Source organism: Molossus molossus, unplaced genomic scaffold (genome assembly GCF_014108415.1).
Source record: "Molossus molossus isolate mMolMol1 unplaced genomic scaffold, mMolMol1.p scaffold_m16_p_14, whole genome shotgun sequence".
Lineage (NCBI taxonomy): Eukaryota > Metazoa > Chordata > Mammalia > Chiroptera > Molossidae > Molossus > Molossus molossus.
In genome coordinates, this window is record NW_023425349.1 from 29,296,984 (window position 1) to 29,316,304 (window position 19,321).

Consider the following 19,321-nt stretch of genomic DNA (forward strand, 5'->3'; position numbering starts at 1 on the left):
TTAGATTAGGTTTGTTGTAGCCTAAGAGAGAATGAGAATCCAGAATCCTGAGCTTAATAACCACTCACAGCATGATGCTATGGCGAGAACTGAGAAATCCTGGTGTTTTTCCTGGCTGTTGCTAATTAACGTTTGAGCTTGGGAAAATGCCCTCTTATGCCAGGACCTGACTTTCTACATGTGTGCAGTGAAAGACCTTAAAATTATGCCTCAGGTCCTTCTGACTTGTAATGCTTTAATTAACATGTGCCTGGTGTTAGTGTATTGGGAATTCACCATCCAGACTGGGGTCTAATTTCCACCCAGAAGATTTGGGGTCTAAAGTATAGGGACGTCATCTAACTGGCTGAAGTCCTGGTCACTGGAGGCATTGAGCTCTCAGCCATGAGATGATTTGTCTTCTGGCCAGTTAGTGTCTCTTGTTCCCATTGGTATTAAATTTACATTAGGTATGCCTGGGGTTTGTTTTTAATTTCCTCCAACACTTACACTTTGACCTTTGGCTTTTTATTATTCTCATGTATTATATTGCAAAGGAGAGATCCAAAATTTTATCTTCCAGGGACTTTCCTTTGTATAATTTTTAGGCACATCCACACCTCTGTTCTTCCTTTAAAATGTTATCTCCCTTGAATTGGAAGAATACTGCTTTGAATTCCCATTACTTTTTTTCTCCCTGCTATTCAGCTATCAGACTTCTAATCCTATTCCTTTTGTCTCCAAAGATCTCCACCTTTTTTTTTTCCCACCTCCAGTCCAGAAACATATGCCCTCTTTTGACTACATTCATTATCCTTGTAAAAGCTCAACATGCCAGTTAGTCTAGGTCAGCGGTTCTCAACCTGTGGGTTATGACCCCTTTAGGGGTTGAACGACCCTTTCACAGGAGTCGCCTAAGATCATCGGTAAACATATTTCCGATGGTGTTAGGAACTGAGACACCACTCCTCTATCCATCTCAATGGGGGTCTGCCCAGATGCAGATACACCCACAGACAACATGAGGAACTGTATTAAAGGGTTGTGGCATTAGGAAGGTTGAGAACCACTGGTCTGGGCCATTATTTTTATAGACAGCCAGATGGGAAGGTTAAGACCTCAGAGTCTAGATTTTTTTATGACTATTCAACATTAGTTTCTAGGAGATTTAAGCCATGTATACAGGGTGGGGCAAAAATAGGTTCACAGTTGTTCATATGGAAAATAATATAATAATTAATACAAGAATAAACTTTTTTCGTGTACTCTCAACTGTAAATCTACTTTTGCCTCACCCTGCACATACATTTACAAGTTAGAATTTGTACAACAGAATCTGGATTTCATGATGTCCCTTATCTGGGTGTTGGGCAGTGAAACAATCAAGTGTTTATAGTTTCTTGACTCCAGTACTTAGTTGTGTCTGAATGACTAGCTAAATCCAAAGGACAGGGGAAGGCTAATTGTACAATGAGTCTGTTTTGCATACTTAATTACCTGGGATGGGGGTGGTGCCACATATTAGAGTTTTTCGTGTAAGTGTGATTGTTGGTATGAAGATTTTCTTTGGATGCATAGAATAATCCTTTTAAATAATGATATTTCTAACCATTAATAGAAATTGTAATATCTAGAGAAAGTTTTAGAAGACTGTCATGGGAAGCAGTGGACTGGGTTAATAGTATTTCTTGACTTTACATGTTTTCAAAGCCATTACATGTAGACATTAAATTCTCAAAGGAAAATGGGACCTCAAGGTGTGGCAGGTGACATGTATGATGTATAAACTGGTTTTCAGTAGGTGTTGTAAGGTTAATCCTCCAGTTAATGGGATTTGGTTTTCTCCTGGAGAGGGGAAGGGGACTGTTGTGTAGATGTCATTAATCTCATTTTTGTCCGCCTAGGTTGGGTTTACTGTAATTCCTGACAGCACAGCTGGCTGTATTCTGGGTGTCATCTGTAGGCTCCTGGATCATACATGTGTACTTAATGAGACTCTGCTGCCATTTCTGGCTTCTTGTTGCTACAGTCTTCTGTATTTTCTGCTCACTTTAGAAAAAGGAGAAGCAGAACATCTAAGAAAGAGGTAATCATTTTTGTATTTTTCACCTTTAATTTTTTTCCTACCTGTTCTATTCCCTCCCCATCAATCAATCAATCAATCAATCAATTAAAAAAAATTAAGAGCGAAAGAGAATTAGAGTTTAGAAATATCCTAAATTCTCTTTCAGGGTTTGTATAAATGTAGCTAACCTTTTCTTTCTTTTTTTCTTTTTCTTTTTTATTGAATTTATAGGGGGCAAATTGGTTAATAAAATTATAGGTTTCAGAGGTACAATTCTATATTACATCATCTGTATGTTGTATTGTGTATTCCCCACCCGAACTCCAGTCTCCTTTCATCACCAGAACTTTTTGTTTTTTCATGAATCCCCTTTGTGCTGTGAAAATTTTTCATTTTTATTTGTTTGTTTAAGCAACAAATTTGAAGTTAGATGGCATTTTAAAGTTTTTTGAGAGCTTTCCTTATCAACATTACTATAGGTCTAGTAAGAAAAGACATTCTACCTTTAGAAAGATAAGTTTATTAATATAAGCCTTTGTATTTTGTTTTAGGCTTCATTAGAACTATAGCCAGAGTGGACTTAAGGAAATTGTTCTAAGATGCTAATGTTTTAATTCAGTGCTTTTATTCCTATGTGAAATTCAGACTAAAGCTTCTAGGATAGTCTGGAATATTTCACTTTAATTTTTAAAAAGTGTTCTTGCCCTGGCCGGTTTGGCTCAGCAGTTAGAGTGTTGGACTGCGGACCAGAGAGTACCGGGTTCGATTCCCGCTAAGGTAGTAGTTCTCAACCTGTGGGTCGTGACCCTTTTGGGGGTCGAACGACCCTTTCACAGGGGTTGCCTAAGACCATTGGAAAACACATACTACTGATGGTCTTAGGAGCCGAGACATCGCTCCTCTATCGGTCTCCAGGCAGGTCGGCCCACACGCAGATACGCCCACAGACAACATGAGGAACTGTATTAAAGGGTCCTAGCATTAGGAAAGTTGAGAACCACTGTGCTAAGGGCACGTACCTTGGTTACAGTTCGTCCCTGGCCCCAGTTGGGGTTGTGTGGGTAGCAACCAGTCGATGTGTCGCTCTCACATTGATGTTTCTCTCTCTCTTTCTCACTCTCTCCCTTCTGCTCTATCTGAAGATAAATGCAAAAAAAATCCTCAGGTGAAGATAAAAAAAAAATGTTCTCATGCTTATGTTCTTATTGGCATGCCTATTAAAATTCATTGTGGGTGGTTTTTTGTTTTTGTGTTTGTTTTTTTCATCCTCACCCAAGGACATTTTTTCATTTTTTGTTCAGATAGAGTGGGAGGGGGAGAGAGAGAGCGATAAACAGCGACGTGAAAGGGACACATCGAGTGGCTGCCACCCACACAACCCATCCAGGGCCGGGGACAAACTGCAACCGAGGTACATGCCCTTAGCGGGGAATGAACCCCGGTCTCTCTGGACTGCAGGCCGACGCCCTAACTGCTGAGCCAAACTGGCCAAGGCCATTGCAGGTGGTTTTTAAAACATCTATAACAGATGAGCAAGTAGAAGAAAATTATTCTCTTCACCTGTTGTTAACATTTCGATGTTTGCCTTTGTAGTCTGTTTTGAACTTTTACATGTCATAAAAATACATCATACATGATTATGTGTAAAACCTCCATATAGTTGAAAGAGTAAGCTTAAATTGAACATCCATTTAACCAGCCTTCAGGTTCAGAAATAGAACATCGTCAGCACACACGCTTTCTATGTAATCTCCACAGTTACATTTCTCTTCTGCAACCCCAGAGATCACTTTTGGGGTAATCACTACCTGGCCTTTTTATTTACAAATTTTATATGCATTTATTTGTAAACAAGAACATTCATATTTTAAGAATTATATAAGGATATTTTTGTGATTTGATTCTTATTGTTTGTGAGTCTTTCATGTTGATTCAGAAATGTGTTTCATTCATTTTTGCTTCTCTATACCAGGGGTCAGCAAATTTCTTTCTGTAAAGAGTCAGATAGTAAATATTCTAGGTTTTCTGGGCTATAAAAATCTCTTGTCAGAACTTCTCAACCCTTTGGTAGTGTGAAATCAACAAGTAATATGTAAATTAATATGTGTGGGTGAAATACAGCCACACCTATTGGATTGGCTGTGGCCCAGTACCCGTGCTCTGTGGTATTCTGTTATATGAATGTACCATAACTTATTTTACTGTCAGTGGACATTTGAATTTTTTTCAGCTGAGTAAGTGTGTGTGTGTGTGTGTGTCTTTAAAACTGTAAATTTCACTGTAAATAAACTGTACAACTTACACATAAATTTAGATTTGATGGTATTTTTCTTATGTATCATCAAACTTTAGGTTTGATAGGTCAATAAAAGTCTTTATAAATAGCAAGGGATTTCTCGGGGTTCTAAAATTTTTATAATAACCATCCCCTTTTATGAAATGTGTATATTGCTTTTTGTCATTTCCTGTCACTTGACATATAACTGCTTTCTTAAACACTTTGATAAGAAGTTTCAAAGGTCTTCTGTAATTTCTTTAGGGAAAAAGCATGCTTTGACTTTATGTCGCTGGACTGAACAAAATTCAGTGTATGTAATACTTTTGCCTGTTTAAAATGCTTAGCTTTAAAAGTGTTTTATACTGGGTATTGGAAAGGTTGATATTACCAGGACTGTATGTATCTCTTGGGATGACATTACTTGGTCACAAGGAAATGTTGGCACCCACAATTCTTAGGTACAGGTTTCTCCTGATGTGCAAAAGTAAAGTGTTCCTATGAAAACTTTTGTAAACCAGAATGGTGCAAAGCTAAGAAGCAATTAACATTCATGTATACGGAAAAATGTTTTACTGTTCTGAGACATAAAATTCAACACATGCCCAAACTACTATCAAAATGCTTAATTTCGTCCAGTTTTATAACTAAGCATGATACCTAAAGAGCTCTCTTAGGCTTTTCTGATACCTTAGGACACATCTTCTAGTGGACGTACAAAATAAACTGAGGTAAAGCACAGATGCTCACAGACACAGTTCAAAGCTATGGTGGCTTGATGCTGAGGATAGCAGCCTGAGAAGGAGCGTGGTGGCCCCCCTCTTGCTGCTCAGGTGCACATTACTGCAAACGAACACTGAACACGGTTTCACTTTTTGCCTTTTTGTAAACGTGAAAATTCTCTTTGAATATCTTTTGGTTAGCGAAAACAGGCACTAATGTAGGTCTTTTGTAACGAAGTGGCATAACGTGAATTTTCAAGAAGTGGGGTGTACCTGTATTTAAATTTCATTTCAAGATTACAGATCATAAGTGAAGGTCACTTTTGATTTCATGAGTGCCCCCCCCCCCGCCCCCCAAAAATCATGCTTTACCAATTTGAGTTGTTCAAGACTATGGCTACTTTGAAGAAACTAGTTATCTGCCAGTCTTGTTAGTAATGAAAAAAATCTGTGCAACAGAGCCCTCTTGATTTGTAGCTAGTAGTCTGTTATTTTCTGAGGTTTCACTCTTTGCTCTTTATCTGTGGTGTTGCAGATCAGGATGTCCCATGTAGGTTTAAGACTTAGTGTGCTCCTTCAATCTGAAGACTCAGTGTTTTTTTCTTCAGGTCTAAGAGCCACTGTCATTTCTGACTGTTATCTCCCCCATTGTTTTCTTCTAAAAATTTCTTTCAAACATAAGGAGCTTCCCATTTTGTCCTGTCTCTGAACATCTACTTTGCTAAATCTTTTATTTAACCCTCCTATTGAATTTTTATTTCATCAGCTATTTTGTTTTCTTTTATCTAATTTGGGTTTTTTCTTGGCTCTTCATCATTCTTGCTTGTTCTTGATTCATTTGTATTCCTTTAAAGTTCTTGTCAGTTTGTTCTGATAGGTCCTATTTTCTCTGGTGCAGGAATTCTCCCTTATTTTGGGTGCAGGTAGGGCTCTGGAGATTGTCTTTGATGGGGTTGAACAGACTCATGTTTTGAGTTGTATTCCTTTTTTTTGACTACATCTTTTATGAGTTCTGTGGAGGTTGTGGCGAACTCTATCTGGGAGTTTCACATTGCATTTCCCCACTTGCAGGTATACACAGGAAGCCCAATTCTAGTTCCCTGCCTCCCACACCCAGTGCCTGAAGCTTCAGCTTTTGAAAAACCAGCCCTAAAAGCCCACATCCAGTTCTGTACCCCCTTTGAGCATCTTTATATAAATTTTGTCATAGTTCTTGTCATTCTGGCTTTTGAGCTTAGCTGTATCTCTGTGTGTGTTATCTGTGTTTCTCTGTATTTGGAGAAGGGGAAATTGGTATTTTCTGACCAGAGTATATCAGTTATTTGTGGAGTTTGGTGAACTCCTGAAAATTGTATACAAAATACTGAAATATCACCATTCTTTAGAGTGGTTTAGAAGCATTGCTTTATGTTGAACTGAAGTCTCCATTTCATTGGTCCCGGTCTATATTTTAAACACTTGATAGAATAAGTAAGATTATTTTTGTGCATGACAACTTGTTGAAAACCCCCAAATGGCAGTTTATATGGTATTTCTTCAATCACTATAGTACTCAGAGCTCTGGTATTTCTTTTTGGCTTGACAGTTTCTGTAGTTGTGTGTGAAGGTAGAATTCTAAACTTTACTCATCTATTCAGTATACTTATATTTGATGTAGAATCCATAAGTCCTTTTAGCACAGTGTTGATTTTTGAAGAAAATGGATATATTGGAACATTTCAGGAGTAACTTAAAAAACCCAAGACCTAGGAATTGTGGAAGTAGGACTTTGAAACCCAGCAGGAAGCAAAGTAGTTTTCTCTTTTTTTCTTCTAGATTGTGTAGTCTTTATCTCTATGCCTTTGCCTCATTATTAGCTATGTCTACAGACTGGCTTTTTCTTTTCTCCTAGCTTGGCTGTGCATGAATCAAAAGTTGAATAAAGTCCCCCAACCCCCTTCCCTCTGGTAACCATCACTCTGTTTTCTGTGTATGAGTCTGTTTCTGTTTTGTTGATTTTGTCCTTTGATTCCACATGAAAGTGAAATCATATGGTATTTGTCTTTTTCTGACTTATTTCACTAAGCGTAATACCTTCTAGGTCCATCCATGCTGTCACAAATAATAAGACTTCGTTTTTTATGGACAGGTAATAATCCATTCTGTATATGTGCCATAACTTTCTTGTCCACTGAATTATTGGTGAGCACTTGGGCTTCCGTACCTTGACTATTGTAAACGCTGCAGTGAACATAGGGGTGCATATATTCTTTCAAATTAATGTTTTGGATTTCTTTAGGTATATACACAGAAGTAGAATTACTGATCATAAGGCAGCTTCATTTTTACTTTTTTGAGGAAGCTCTATATTGTTTTCCATAGTGGCTGTACTCCCACCCAGTCCGCATTCCCACCAGCAGTGCACAAGGGTTCCCTTTTCTCCACATCCTCACCAGCACGTGTTTGTTGATTTATTGATAGCTTTTCTGACAGGTGTGAGGTAATACGATTGGTGATGTTGAACATCTTTTCATGTCTATTGGACATCTGTATGTCCTCTTTGGAGACGTGTGTGTTCAGGTCCTCTGCCCATTTTTTAACTGGATTGTTTTTTTTGGTGTTGAGTTATATGAGTTGTTTATAGATTTTGGACATTAACCCCTTATCAGATGTATCATTGGCGAATATCTTTTCCCATTGGGTAGGTTGTCTTTTCATTTTGTTGATAGTTTTCTTTGCTGTGCAAAAACTTTTTAGTTTGATGTAGTCCTACTTTTTCTTGTTTCCCTTGCCCAAGGATATGTATCAGAAAAAAATATTGGCAAGAGAAATGTCAGAGATTTTACTGCCTGTGTTTTCTTATATGGTTTTGAGTCTTACATTGAAGTCTTTAATCCATTTTGAGTTTATTCTTGTAGGGTGTAAGAAAGAGAAACTACCATGTTTCTTACAAGGACTTTTTTAGTTTGGGGAAATAGAAAGGGTACTTTTCCTGTATGTGTTGGCTCACTGGCTCATTTTTGTCTCTGTCGTTGTAGGGACAAGTTGTGGGGAGTCTGCGTCTCCATCCTGGCTCTCCTGCCTCGAGTCCTCAGATTGATGCTGCAGAACCTGCGGGTGAACAGAGCTGCTCCTGAGGAGCTGCCTGTTGTGGGCCAGCTGCTTCGCCTGCTGCTTCAGCATGCACCCCTTAGGACTCATATGTTGACTAATGCCATCTTGGTGCAGCAGATCATCAAGAACATCACGGTAAGAAGCATGGGTCAGCACTTTGTACTATTAGTACTAGAAAGTATTCACGGGCAAGGCATGGGGCGGGGTGGGGTAGGGCAGGGGTGGTGCACAGGGTTTCTGTGCATTGACCAAACTGCTGAAATTAAGCCCAGTGTGATTTCCCAGGGTTTCTCCTGTAGTCTAGTCCCTGACTATCACTTAATCTGCGGGATTTCTTAGATCTCAGAATCATCTGTAAAAAAACTTAAAATACTCAACTGAATTAAGGTGACAGGCAACTTAGTTGGGAAAGGTACAGGCCTCAGAGTCACTGCTACCTGGATTCTAATAGAGACTCTGTTGATTGACTGATAGTTTGGCAAGTTTGTGTTTTTTTAAAAACCTAGCCAAGCTCGTTTTCCTAGGTGTAGAAATGGGATTAATAGTAACTTTGTTAGATTTTGGGAACCACTAATGAGATCAGCCAAGTAAAGTTTTTAGTGTAGCTGATATTTATTCATTGCTCAACAAAGGTTAACTGTATTAGGAAATTATTTAGCAGGAATAAATTTCTAGTTAGTTCAGACTAATTTCTAGTTAGTTTCCTGGAGAGTGAGATGTTGGAGAAAGGAAGTGGAAGGCTTCAGCATTGTCTAATGGTTGGTTCTCTGTGTTCAGTTGTGTGGGTTTTTTTTTTTTTTTTTTTGTGGTGGTGGTGGTGGTGGTCGGGGGGCAGTTCTGTTATCTGATTCCTTCGGTGTTTTTAATTTGGAAGAATTCGGGAAGTTTTTTTGTATATATATATTTGATTGGAGGATTATTAACTGGTATATGCAATACTAATTCAGAAATAGTATAAGGTAGGATAGTCAAGAATGTGGGTCATTCTGAGGTTGTATAATCAACCCACCTCCATAAGGAAGAGAATGACAGAAACTGTTAGTCGGCCCTGTACAAAGATCAAGAGACTCCAGAATGCCAAAGGGAAGAAGTCTGGAGAGTGGGGATGGTGGGCGGTGAAATTTCTTTAGTCCCTAGCATATGTGGAAGGGAACAAACCAAATGAGAAATCAGTTATCACTTGTACTTGAGGGTGTAACTAGAAATTTTCACTGCCTGTAGTAATGCCTCATTAATAGGTTCCCCTTTCCAGTAAGTTTCCTCTGGTGATTTGCAGATGAAGATGATGTGGTTATGGCTCCGAGATGTTGTTTGGATGTGAAAAACACTTCAGAGAGCAGAGCAATTTTAGTAGAATTCTCAAATTACTCTTGTTTTTCTCTGCAGACATTGAAGAGTGGAGGTGTTCAGGAGCAGTGGCTCACAGACTTACATTATTGCTTTAACGTGTATGTCACTGGGCATCCTCAGGGGCCCAGCGTGTTGAACACAGTATATGAAAGAGGCACCATGGCACTTCCTGTTTAAAATTGTTTATTCACATCTAATTTTGAAGAGAGGCTGATGTAATAAATGTTTGACATTAAAACTAAACTTTTAAATAAGTTGTTTATGAACCTTCTTTTGCACTAAGGTAGGAAAAGAATGCAGGCTAGCTTCCTGGACTAGCACTTGATATGTGGTAGTATATGTTACATTTCAAAGGAACTAAATATTTACAAAATACAGAGTGAGTAGCATGGTACCATCTACTATTTATCAAGAAATTAGCTAAATCTTTAGGGTCCCGTCTAGGCAAACCTCATTATGTTCTCAGCTCCAGTCCAGTCAGATAGCAACAGGAACCAGTTTTTGTTTTGTTTGGGGGTGGTTACTCTTTTCTGTGATGACATTGAGCTTCTCACTATGGAGTTATTCCCAGAGGTTTTGTAGCCCTCGATGCAGGGGCAAGATTTCAAGACAGTGCTGCAGTTGTTTTGGATTTTCCTATACCTAAATGGTGGTCAGTCTGAGATAACTACTTCCAAAGTGATTTTCTATTGATGACTTTCTACCCCAATATAGTCCTTCAAAAATTACCAGCTATATATAGTGATTTCTATGATATATGCATTTTGCTAATCATGAAATAACTTAGCAAACTGAAAAAATCAAGAGGATTAAATTAACACGTTATTGCTTCCTGTCTCTTATGGTCAGGACAAAAGTGACAAGAAAATGGAAGGAGTCCTAGAAGTATCTGTAAGCCCACAATGTCACTGTTTATGCCTGTCTGCAGTCCTACATTAGCTTTGTCCTTAAAAATGTGAAAAAGCTCCCAATCACTAGATTTTATTTAAACCAGGTGTTCTTAGAGAACTAGAATGGGTATAGTTAGCAGTTTCCTCTGTCAGTAGGAATGGCATTTTGATATAATTGCTCACCTCTGCAGGTCAGGCAGAAAATACAAGTGCAATGTTAAGGCCTGAATTGGTACCTTGTGCATAAATGGTATGGTCTGTACACCTGCCCCACTGGTTTCTTTGGTGTCTTGTGATACCAGTATTTCCGTTCACAGAGGACATGGCAGCAGCCTGTGGCCTTCAGGGGATTAATGTGAACTGTTAAATGAAAGGAATCAGCAGAGGAATAGAGCACTGTGGTCTTACAGATAATTTCTAAAAGCAAATGCTGGATCATGATCCTGGTCTAAAACTTAAAACTGATAATGCTGGAATAAGAGGATGTGGCATCTGTAATGCAGTTTGTTGCACTAGATTCCAGAAGTACAGTGAAATGGAGGTGGCTGCTGGAGGACAGGTTTCTCTCCATCTCATTTAGGTTCTTCACTGAAGCCAAAAGAGCAGTCCGCGCCAGCTGGCTGGCAGAAATCCCAACCCTGCAGCTCTCATGTTCTTAGTTGTACTCAGACTTGACTGTGTGTTACCCATTCTTTCTAGCCATACTGACCTGTGAAGGCAGACAGCTAGGCAGCCCTGCACAGGCATAGTCTATCCTGGTCCTTCCAGCACAGGTGAGGATAACGTCTAAACAATTCTGTGTAAGAGCAGAAAGAAAGAAATTGTGACATTTTCTTTCCGTTGTTACCACATGTGCAGGCTAATAAGTCTCCAGGTGTGGGTATTAAAGTTTCCCTAAGATGTGAAAGACAACCAGCAGAGAATGAGAACTCTATACTAGCCATTCCAGTTACCACGGACACAGTCTTCCTCCACAGGCTGTCGGGGCTTTGTTTTGTATTTTGATTGAGTAGCTGATTGCAGGTTATAAGAAAAATTCTTTGATCTTCCACTGTTCTCAAGAAGGTGTATACACTGCAGGTTGCTCACTGTTAAAAACAAATACCAGATAGATATTCAGGTTATTAATTTTACTGCTGAAGGTAAGCCTTCACTGGTGGTAAGGAAAAGGGTTTAGTTTTGGATTATACATGACGTTAAAAAAGGTTATGGCCAGCATATCGTAGAGACAGGATGATTTATCTGCCTTGCATTTTTAAAAAATATATGTTTTGATTTTTTTTAGAAAGAGGGGAAGGGTGAGAGAAATATTGACATGAGAGAAACATCTATCTGCTGCCTCCTGCACGCCCCCTACTGGAGATCGAGCACATAACCCGGTCATGTGCTCTGACTGGGAATCGAACCAGGATCTCTCAGTCCCTGGGATGATGCTCAGTCCACGCAGACACACTGGCTGGACATCAGCCTTACATTTTCCATCATCTCAGAGATACAGGACATCTCTCAAGGAAGAATCTTGAGTGGGAGAGTCAGTTGCGAACTTAGGTTTTTAGTGGGAGGGGCAGGTGTGGACCTAGGCTTTCAGTTGGAATAATGGGTATATCCTCTCTGTGCATCCCTCAAATATAACAATACAACTTTACATGTGCACATATATATCTTATAACTCCATGTGCCACACACTTGAATATAGTCCATTTTATTATTATTATTTTTTGTACTATTTTTTCTTTATTGACTTTAGAGGGAGAGAGAAACACTGATGAGAGAAAATGTTGGTTAGCCACCTCCTGCATACCCCCACTGGGGATTGGGCCCACAACCTGGGCATGTGCCCTGACCAGGAATTGAACCCGTGACCTCTTGGTACATGGGTCGATGCTCAACCACTGAGCCACACCGGCTGGGCTATAGTCCATTCTAGAAAATAGATTTGTTTGAAAACTATTCAGATGAATGGCTGATAGGCATATCAAACTTGAAATGGATTTTTAGGCCTTTATATGACTTTGAAATTATAAAATTATAGGATATCACAGATGGAAAAATTAGTGGTGTACTCAATCCTTTCATTTAACAAATGAGGATATTGAAGCCCCAGACAGTTAAGAGACCTCATTGAGGCCACAGTGCTATGTTCTGGAGCAAAGAAGCAAACATGAAAGGTGAGTAGTTTTAAAAAGTTATACATATGTCTTTTTTTTCTCCTGTTTTGATTACTGTTACTTCAATAAAATTATTTTAAAGTGAACTACTGTGTTGGAACTCTGGCATGTTTTTGGCTGCCTTTACTATTTCAAGTTGAGATTTCATCTACATACCCTGCTGTGGATGGGCAGGAATATTCTGCATTTGTACATGGGGTACTATTACTAGTAATGACTTAAGCCACAGGTATTCTATTAATTGGAATGGATATTTTTTTAAAGGGATTTCTTTATTTTTAAAGAGCGGGATCCCAAAATTTAGGAGAGCCTGTTTGTGTACACACACACACACACACACACACACACTCTGATCACTACTATGGGTGGTTTGCAGGGGTGGGTGTGGAAGATGAGAGAACAGAGATTGTTCAACTATCTCCTGAATATGTGTAGAGAAACAGCCCATGATGCTGTTACTTTTGCTCTCTCTAGCTCACTTTTTGCTCCTTTATAGGAGGTAAAGGCATCACCAAAGCCTCTCCACATTGGCAGTTGGGAGCAACAGCCTTCACTCATATATCTGAATACCCACAGTGTGCCAAACAGTTTCCTAAAGCTAAACAGAACAGTGAGCAAAACCAGAAGATATTTAACCCTGTGGAATTCTCAAAGTAAAAAATGGACTAACATTTGTAGTCAAGGTTTGAAGACCAAAATTAATGATTTCTTTTTAGTTAAATACAGCATCTGTGATTCCACATTGCAGAAACTTACATGTATGTTCAAGTCATGCCCATGTCATGGAAATTACACATTTTCTGAATAAATTCCAGGCTTCAGCTAAACTAACTAGTAGCTCTGTCTGACCATCACCTTACTCACTGGTTAATGGTTGATGGCGTGAGTGAGCCTAATAAAACCTTGTGTTGCCCCAAGTTTAGGCTTAGGAAAAGATTCTCTTCAGACCCTGTCCATGTTTAAGCCAGCCAGAATTATATGTGCAGGGCAAACCAGCTGTTCATATGAACTACAATTGTTACACATTTGAATTTGTTCTATTCTTTAACTGTGAGTCCTTTAAAAACTTTAATACTGCTAAACACCTTCATTTTCAAGATTTCTGATAGTACTGGATTTTTCTCTTGAGACAAAGTGCTCTGATTAATTTGTAATGTTTATCTAAATGCTACTTCTCTGGTAGTTAAATCTGACAGTTCTGTTTTGGAAACTATCGTTAATTCACTGAAGTATAACAAGTTTTTTACATAGAACTATGGGCCTTAATTCCTTTGAAAGTTTCCAACTACCCTACCCACCATTCCCTGATCAGCCTGCCCACGTTACGAGTTGCCTGACTCTTATTAAAGATTTGGCAGTAATTACTCTCCCCCTACCTCCGAGTTTTCCCCCCATCAAAAACTAAATGAATGTTAAAGTTCATGCTGACAGTCATTGTTCACCTTCCCAGCTGCACTCTGTCCTGCAGGCTGGCTGGATCGGGGAGGATGGGGCAGCATGTTGTCACGGCCACCCACAAGAAACACTGGGCCTGGCATTACTGCTGACAGCACTGAACTTATCACCCAGACTTAATGCTGGTGTGAAGGAAGGGCCCTGAGTAAAACACCCTTCTGCAGCTGAAAGTTCCCTGAGCTGCTCTTGTATGAGTGGAAGTGCACATTTGAGCCTGAGCTGGATATGCTATTAAATACTCCCTTTGGAGGCCCTAAAAGGCAAAAGCCAGAATTTGTGGTTAAGGGCCTCTTCCCATCTTTTGGAAGGAGGTGGAGGATCTTAATGTGGAACCAAAATGGAACAAGAACTCCCAAGGTATGACTTTGAAGAACAACAGTCTTTTCAGTTCCCCCTTTATGTGAACAAGTAAGGAAAGCTACCATTTATTGTTTTTACTTGTAATTTTTTTAAACAATAATAGCTTTGGCTATAAAAATGACTCTTACAGGGAGATAGATGCTGACTGCTGTACTAATTCCATGAAAGGGGGATGAAAAACACATACTGAAACCACTGACCAATGGAAATGCCTGGCAGTTACTCTTGTCTTTGGGGATGAAACAAAACGGGAAAGGGCTTCCCCACACCATCTTCCCAATGTACTTGGCCAGCGCAATGGCTGCCTTACCTGAGTTGAGACGCAGCACAGAATGGGCTTTTGAAGATCTTGGGGAAGGATGTACTCTCCCTTCTTGAGAACAACCTGAAATCAACCGACAATGATCATCTATCTTTGACATGACCGCTGCAGCCTGACCCAAGTGCTCAGTTCTTTGAAGGCTTAAGCTTGCAAGTAAGTGTCGGCCTAATTAGGTATGGTATGGAAATACCATTTAGGCTGAGGGGTGAGTTCTGAGATTTTGCTGCGTGGGCCAAAGATCTCTTAAAGGTGCTGTGGCTCAGTGCCTTTCTGGTGGAGAGCTAGTCAGGCTTGTTCTCCAAGTTTATTTTTTAATCCTCACCCGAGGACATTTTTCAATATTTTGTTCAGATAGAGTGGGAGGGAGAGAGAGAAACATCGACGTGAAAGGGACACATCGAGTGGCTGCCACCCACACGACCCAACCAGGGCTGGGGACAAACTGCAACCGAGGTACATGCCCTTAGCGGGAACCGAACCCGGGTCTCTCTGGACCGCAGGCCGATGATCTAACTGCTGAGCCAAACCAGCCAGGGCTCTAAGTTTATTTTGATCAGCTTTTCCAGAGCTGAAAATGAAGGTAGTATTTGCAGCAGTTCATCTGCTAAGTAAGTACTTATTGTAGTCCTTGGGTTGGGGCATTCCCACAGATAGGCAACCCTGTACTATGTCAGCAGAGTGGCCTTTAGTTCCAGGGTTGGCCTGTGCTCGGAGTCCTTCAAATTGGTAGTGTAAGGGGAAGACCCAGCGAGTGGCCTGGAGGTCGCAGTGGTGAGACTTTCAGTTAGGAGTGAAGCCAGCGGGAATCTCGGCTAGAAGGCTTTCTGGGTTGAGATACTAGAATCTCATCTCAAACCAGCTCTGACCCAGAATTTCTGGAAGGAAGGCACTAAATGTGCTGAGATTCTCTTGGTGACTGAAAGTGTAATCAAATTCCTACCTGAATTGAGGTTTCTGTAAACCACAAAGTGCCTAGAAGAGAAGGACAGTTACCATAGATTTGCTTGAGCACCGACTGCCGGGTGGACTTCGTGCCGGAGCTGCTCCTGGAAGGGTTCTTGGTGGTCCTGTGCACTGTGACGGTCTTCGGGGGTTTTAGTCCCCGTTCCTTCCTCCAGACCTGGAGGAGCAGTGCCACACACTCTCGGTTCCAGCTGTCCATATCTCTGGCTCCACGCTGCTTCATGTGCAGAAGGTGGGACAGGTGCTTCCTGAGCTGGTAGCTGTTGGGACCAGAGTGGAAAGGCCGTAAGATCACAGCACTGAGAAACTAAATGTCCTTAAGGTTCCTAGAAGCTTTAGGAATTGTACTTGTTGAACTTGGGAGATTCTTTCAAGCGCCCATTCCTCAGTTCAGTAGCAGTATGTTGAATCCTGAATTCTTTTTCCATCAAACAGTTTCTGAATTAGGAGTCAAGATGAGTCCTTGCCCTCAACATAGAACAGGCCAGTGTGTACACAAATACAGTATAAGAAGTGCTGAGAGCAAGGAGCTAGATGGCGTGAGACAGAGGCAGGACTGACAATTTGTAGTGGTTTGGTAAGACTACAAGGCTGGTATTTGTGCTGGGTTTTAAAGGATGAGTAGGAGCTTAGCCAGTCAGAGAAGGGCATTCTAGGCAGAACTGGCAGGAGCAGAGAGGGGTGGGCATTTGCACAGGCACATCAGTAATGAGATGTGTATGAAGCACTGTGTGCTTAGTGAGGTAAGGTGGTCGGAAGGCTGGGCTACCCTGGAAGAAGGCAGCATTTGTTTACGACATGCTGTACACCAGGCCCTTTCCCTATGATTAAGTCTGACAAAGGCTGAGTTGAGGGGAAAGCACCAAGATGGTGATATAGGTCATTCCTGACTTCACTTTCTCATCAAAAGACACCACTGAGAAAATCCTAGAATACGGCATTTCTAGGATCTGGAGGCTGAAGAACTGCCGGCACCACAGAGACCAAGACAGACTACATTACAAGGGTAAGAGGAGCCCCGGCCAGTGTGGCTCACTGAAGGGTCTCAGGTTGGATGCTTGGTCAAGGGCATGCACCTGGGTTGCAGGTTCGATCCCCGGCCCCAGTCAGGGCACATGGGGGAGGCAACCAACCAATGTGTCTCTCACATTGATGTTTCTCTCTCCCCCTCCCTCCCATCCTCTCTCTTCTACTCTAAAAATCAATGGAAAAAAATATCCTCAGGTGAGAATCAACAAAAAATGAAAGGTGAGAGGAGTGGCTAGAGGATGACAGCATGGCCCTCCCCAGGGTCAGCACAGCACCACTGCGAGGTCTGCCTTGAGCCTACAGCTCCTCCACTAGGAAGAGACCCCAGGGGGACACCCAGCTCCCCAGCATGTGCGCTGCTTCTCTCCCATGAGGAGTGCAGGGGAATGTGTGACACACAAGGGGGGAGGGACTGGCACCCATCAGCACATGGATCTCTGCAGACTGAGTTCCTACCGGCAGCATCCAATAGTGGTCCCAACCAGTGGCTTTGCTCATCTGCAGAGCCAACATGGTGGCACAGTCTGACCAGGAACTCGGCAGCATGCAGGTCTGTATGATTCAGGTCCTTAAAGGAAGAGTGTTGCTGGCCCTGGAGTCTAGCCCCACCTTGCCCAGGCAAATATGGCGAAGGACTCCGGTCTGTACTCTGTTCTTGGCGGGGACCCACACCAGTTCTTAAAGAGTAGTGGCACAAGTAAGGGCTGAATTTTACTAAGATCATTCTGCTGGAGGGGAGCCTGCAGGGTGCTGCACAGGGGATCCTGCAGGGTGCTGCGGAGGGGGGCCTGCAGGGTGCTGCGGAGGGGAGCCTGCAGGGTGCTGCACAGGGGGGCCTGCAGGGTGCTGCGGAGGGGAGCCTGCAGGGTGCTGCACAGGGGGGCCTGCAGGGTGCTGCGGAGGGGAGCCTGCAGGGTGCTGCGGAGGGGGGCCTGCAGGGTGCTGCGGAGGGGGGCCTGCAGGGTGCTGCACAGGGGGGCCTGCAGGGTGCTGCGGAGGGGAGCCTGCAGGGTGCTGCGGAGGGGGGCCTGCAGGGTGCTGCGGAGGGGGGCCTGCAGGGTGCTGGAGGGGGGCCTGCAGGGTGCTGCAGAGGGCAGCAGGCCCCACGCCTGAGTTTACCACACACCGACCGGGAAATAACCTTTCTGCGTGGGCAGCCCCTCCCTCCTGCCCTAAAAGGCTGATTTTAGTCCAACTATAGGATTCTTCTTTCTTTACCTGGAGTGACAAACCATGCCGTCTCTCTACTAGATGTACCACACTTCCAAAAAGCCACTGTAGAGAGCAGCCAGAGTTGTGGGCAGCACCGCTGCACAGTTCATCCAGTTCCTTCTGTCTGAGATGCCAAGTGTCCACCACACCCTCTGCTCTCCAGGCAGAGGGCTGGTGGCTCTAGTGGTCCCCCATTGTCAAGAACTTGCACTCCTGGTGGTCGGGAAACCTAAATAACATGCGTCCTTTGAACCCTCGGGCTTCCACGGTCCAGCTCATCCTTAAGCAGAGCCCACAGGAAGGGCTTACACTTGCCGAGGTCAAGGAAGGGTTTCACCGCATCTGCTGTTAGCCACAGCAACTGGCCAGCCCAGTCTAGCTGTGCAGTATCTGGTTTCAGTTTTTAAAACACTCAAGTCCTGACTGGCAATGAGGCTCACACTTACAGACTGAGCTTTATTCCCTCGGGCCCCAAGCCTCACCTGCTCACCCCATCCTGGCACCCCCGTCTGCCCCTCTCCCTCCTCACACGTCTCCTGTGACGGCAGCCCACGCTGCCGGGCCCTGGTGCCAGCCCTGCTCCTAGCCCACCCGCAGCGCTCCTCAGGTCAGGTGTCACCATGCACCGTCCCAGGGCAGCACTGGGCTCCTCCCGTCCTTTATAGGGGAGGTGGATAAGGCTATAACAGAATCGATAAAAGTATTTCTACTGTCACCAGACATGTGGCTTCCCACAATGTGCAGCTTCCCAGAAGCCCTTTGGGAGCTCATGCCCCAGGTCTCAGCTGCACAGTGGTGTAGCCAGTGGGGGCTGTGTAACTCCTGCCCAGGTGGGCGCACAGACTGTGAGCCCACTGTTCTTGGGGCAGGGACTGAAAGCTCATTTGCTGCTATGGACACTTACTGACAGGACCTGTCAGCTTCTGATTCTTCAAAGGAGTCAAAGACCAGTCTGACGGGAGGCATTTCAGCAGGGGAACAGCTGTGGGCTTGACGTGGGACAACTCGCTGGCTTGTTTAGACCCCAGGTTTCGGCTGAAGTGCCTAGTAAACAGTTCCTCCGGGACGGCAGCCAGTGGCGGGGAGCAGGCCCGAGGCGGGGAGCAGGCCCTGTGGCCTGGGGGGCGCTCACCGCGCTTGCTGTGTCCTCATCTGTGGACCGGGGCTGTGAAGCCGGACCCCTCTCGGGCTGACTGTGAAGGCTGACTTAACACTACACGTCAAGTTACTTAGCTCAGCGTTGGCACAGTGCCCGGTCATCGCCAACCAGAGGATCCGCAGCAGCACTGCCACCACCGCCGTCACAGCGAGGTGCCAGCTCGGGCCTGCCTCCGCCTTGTCATCTTGACCGCGGCGACCACCACCCTGACTGAGAAGGTACGGGAAAGGCCCTAGGGCTGAGCCAGACACCGCTTCCCGTCCCCTCCGAGCCACGTGC

The 19,321-nt window shown here is 43.1% G+C and overlaps 2 protein-coding genes across 4 annotated transcripts in view; one reads left to right on the plus strand and one right to left on the minus strand.

Annotated features, from left to right (window-relative positions):
• The window catches only part of TEX10 (testis expressed 10), a 51,824-nt gene extending 42,086 nt beyond the window's left edge, over positions 1-9,738 (plus strand). For 2 of the 3 annotated variants that reach the window (XM_036260537.1, XM_036260538.1), the window contains 3 exons: positions 1,884-2,065; positions 8,059-8,269; positions 9,521-9,738. In XM_036260537.1, coding sequence (XP_036116430.1) covers positions 1,884-2,065; positions 8,059-8,269; positions 9,521-9,661 — 534 coding nt within the window. In that variant the 3' untranslated portion in view covers positions 9,662-9,738. Of the gene's footprint in view, positions 1-1,883; positions 2,066-8,058; positions 8,270-9,520 lie in introns of those variants that run through there. The other variant, XM_036260540.1, reaches the window with a different exon arrangement.
• INVS (inversin) overlaps positions 1-19,321 on the minus strand; it is a 147,141-nt gene that overhangs the window by 829 nt on the left and 126,991 nt on the right. The window contains exons 15-17 of the mRNA XM_036260536.1: positions 15,673-15,902; positions 14,668-14,742; positions 11,328-11,462 (exon numbers count right to left, since the gene is read on the minus strand). Coding sequence (XP_036116429.1) covers positions 11,328-11,462; positions 14,668-14,742; positions 15,673-15,902 — 440 coding nt within the window. The remainder of the gene's footprint in view (positions 1-11,327; positions 11,463-14,667; positions 14,743-15,672; positions 15,903-19,321) is intronic.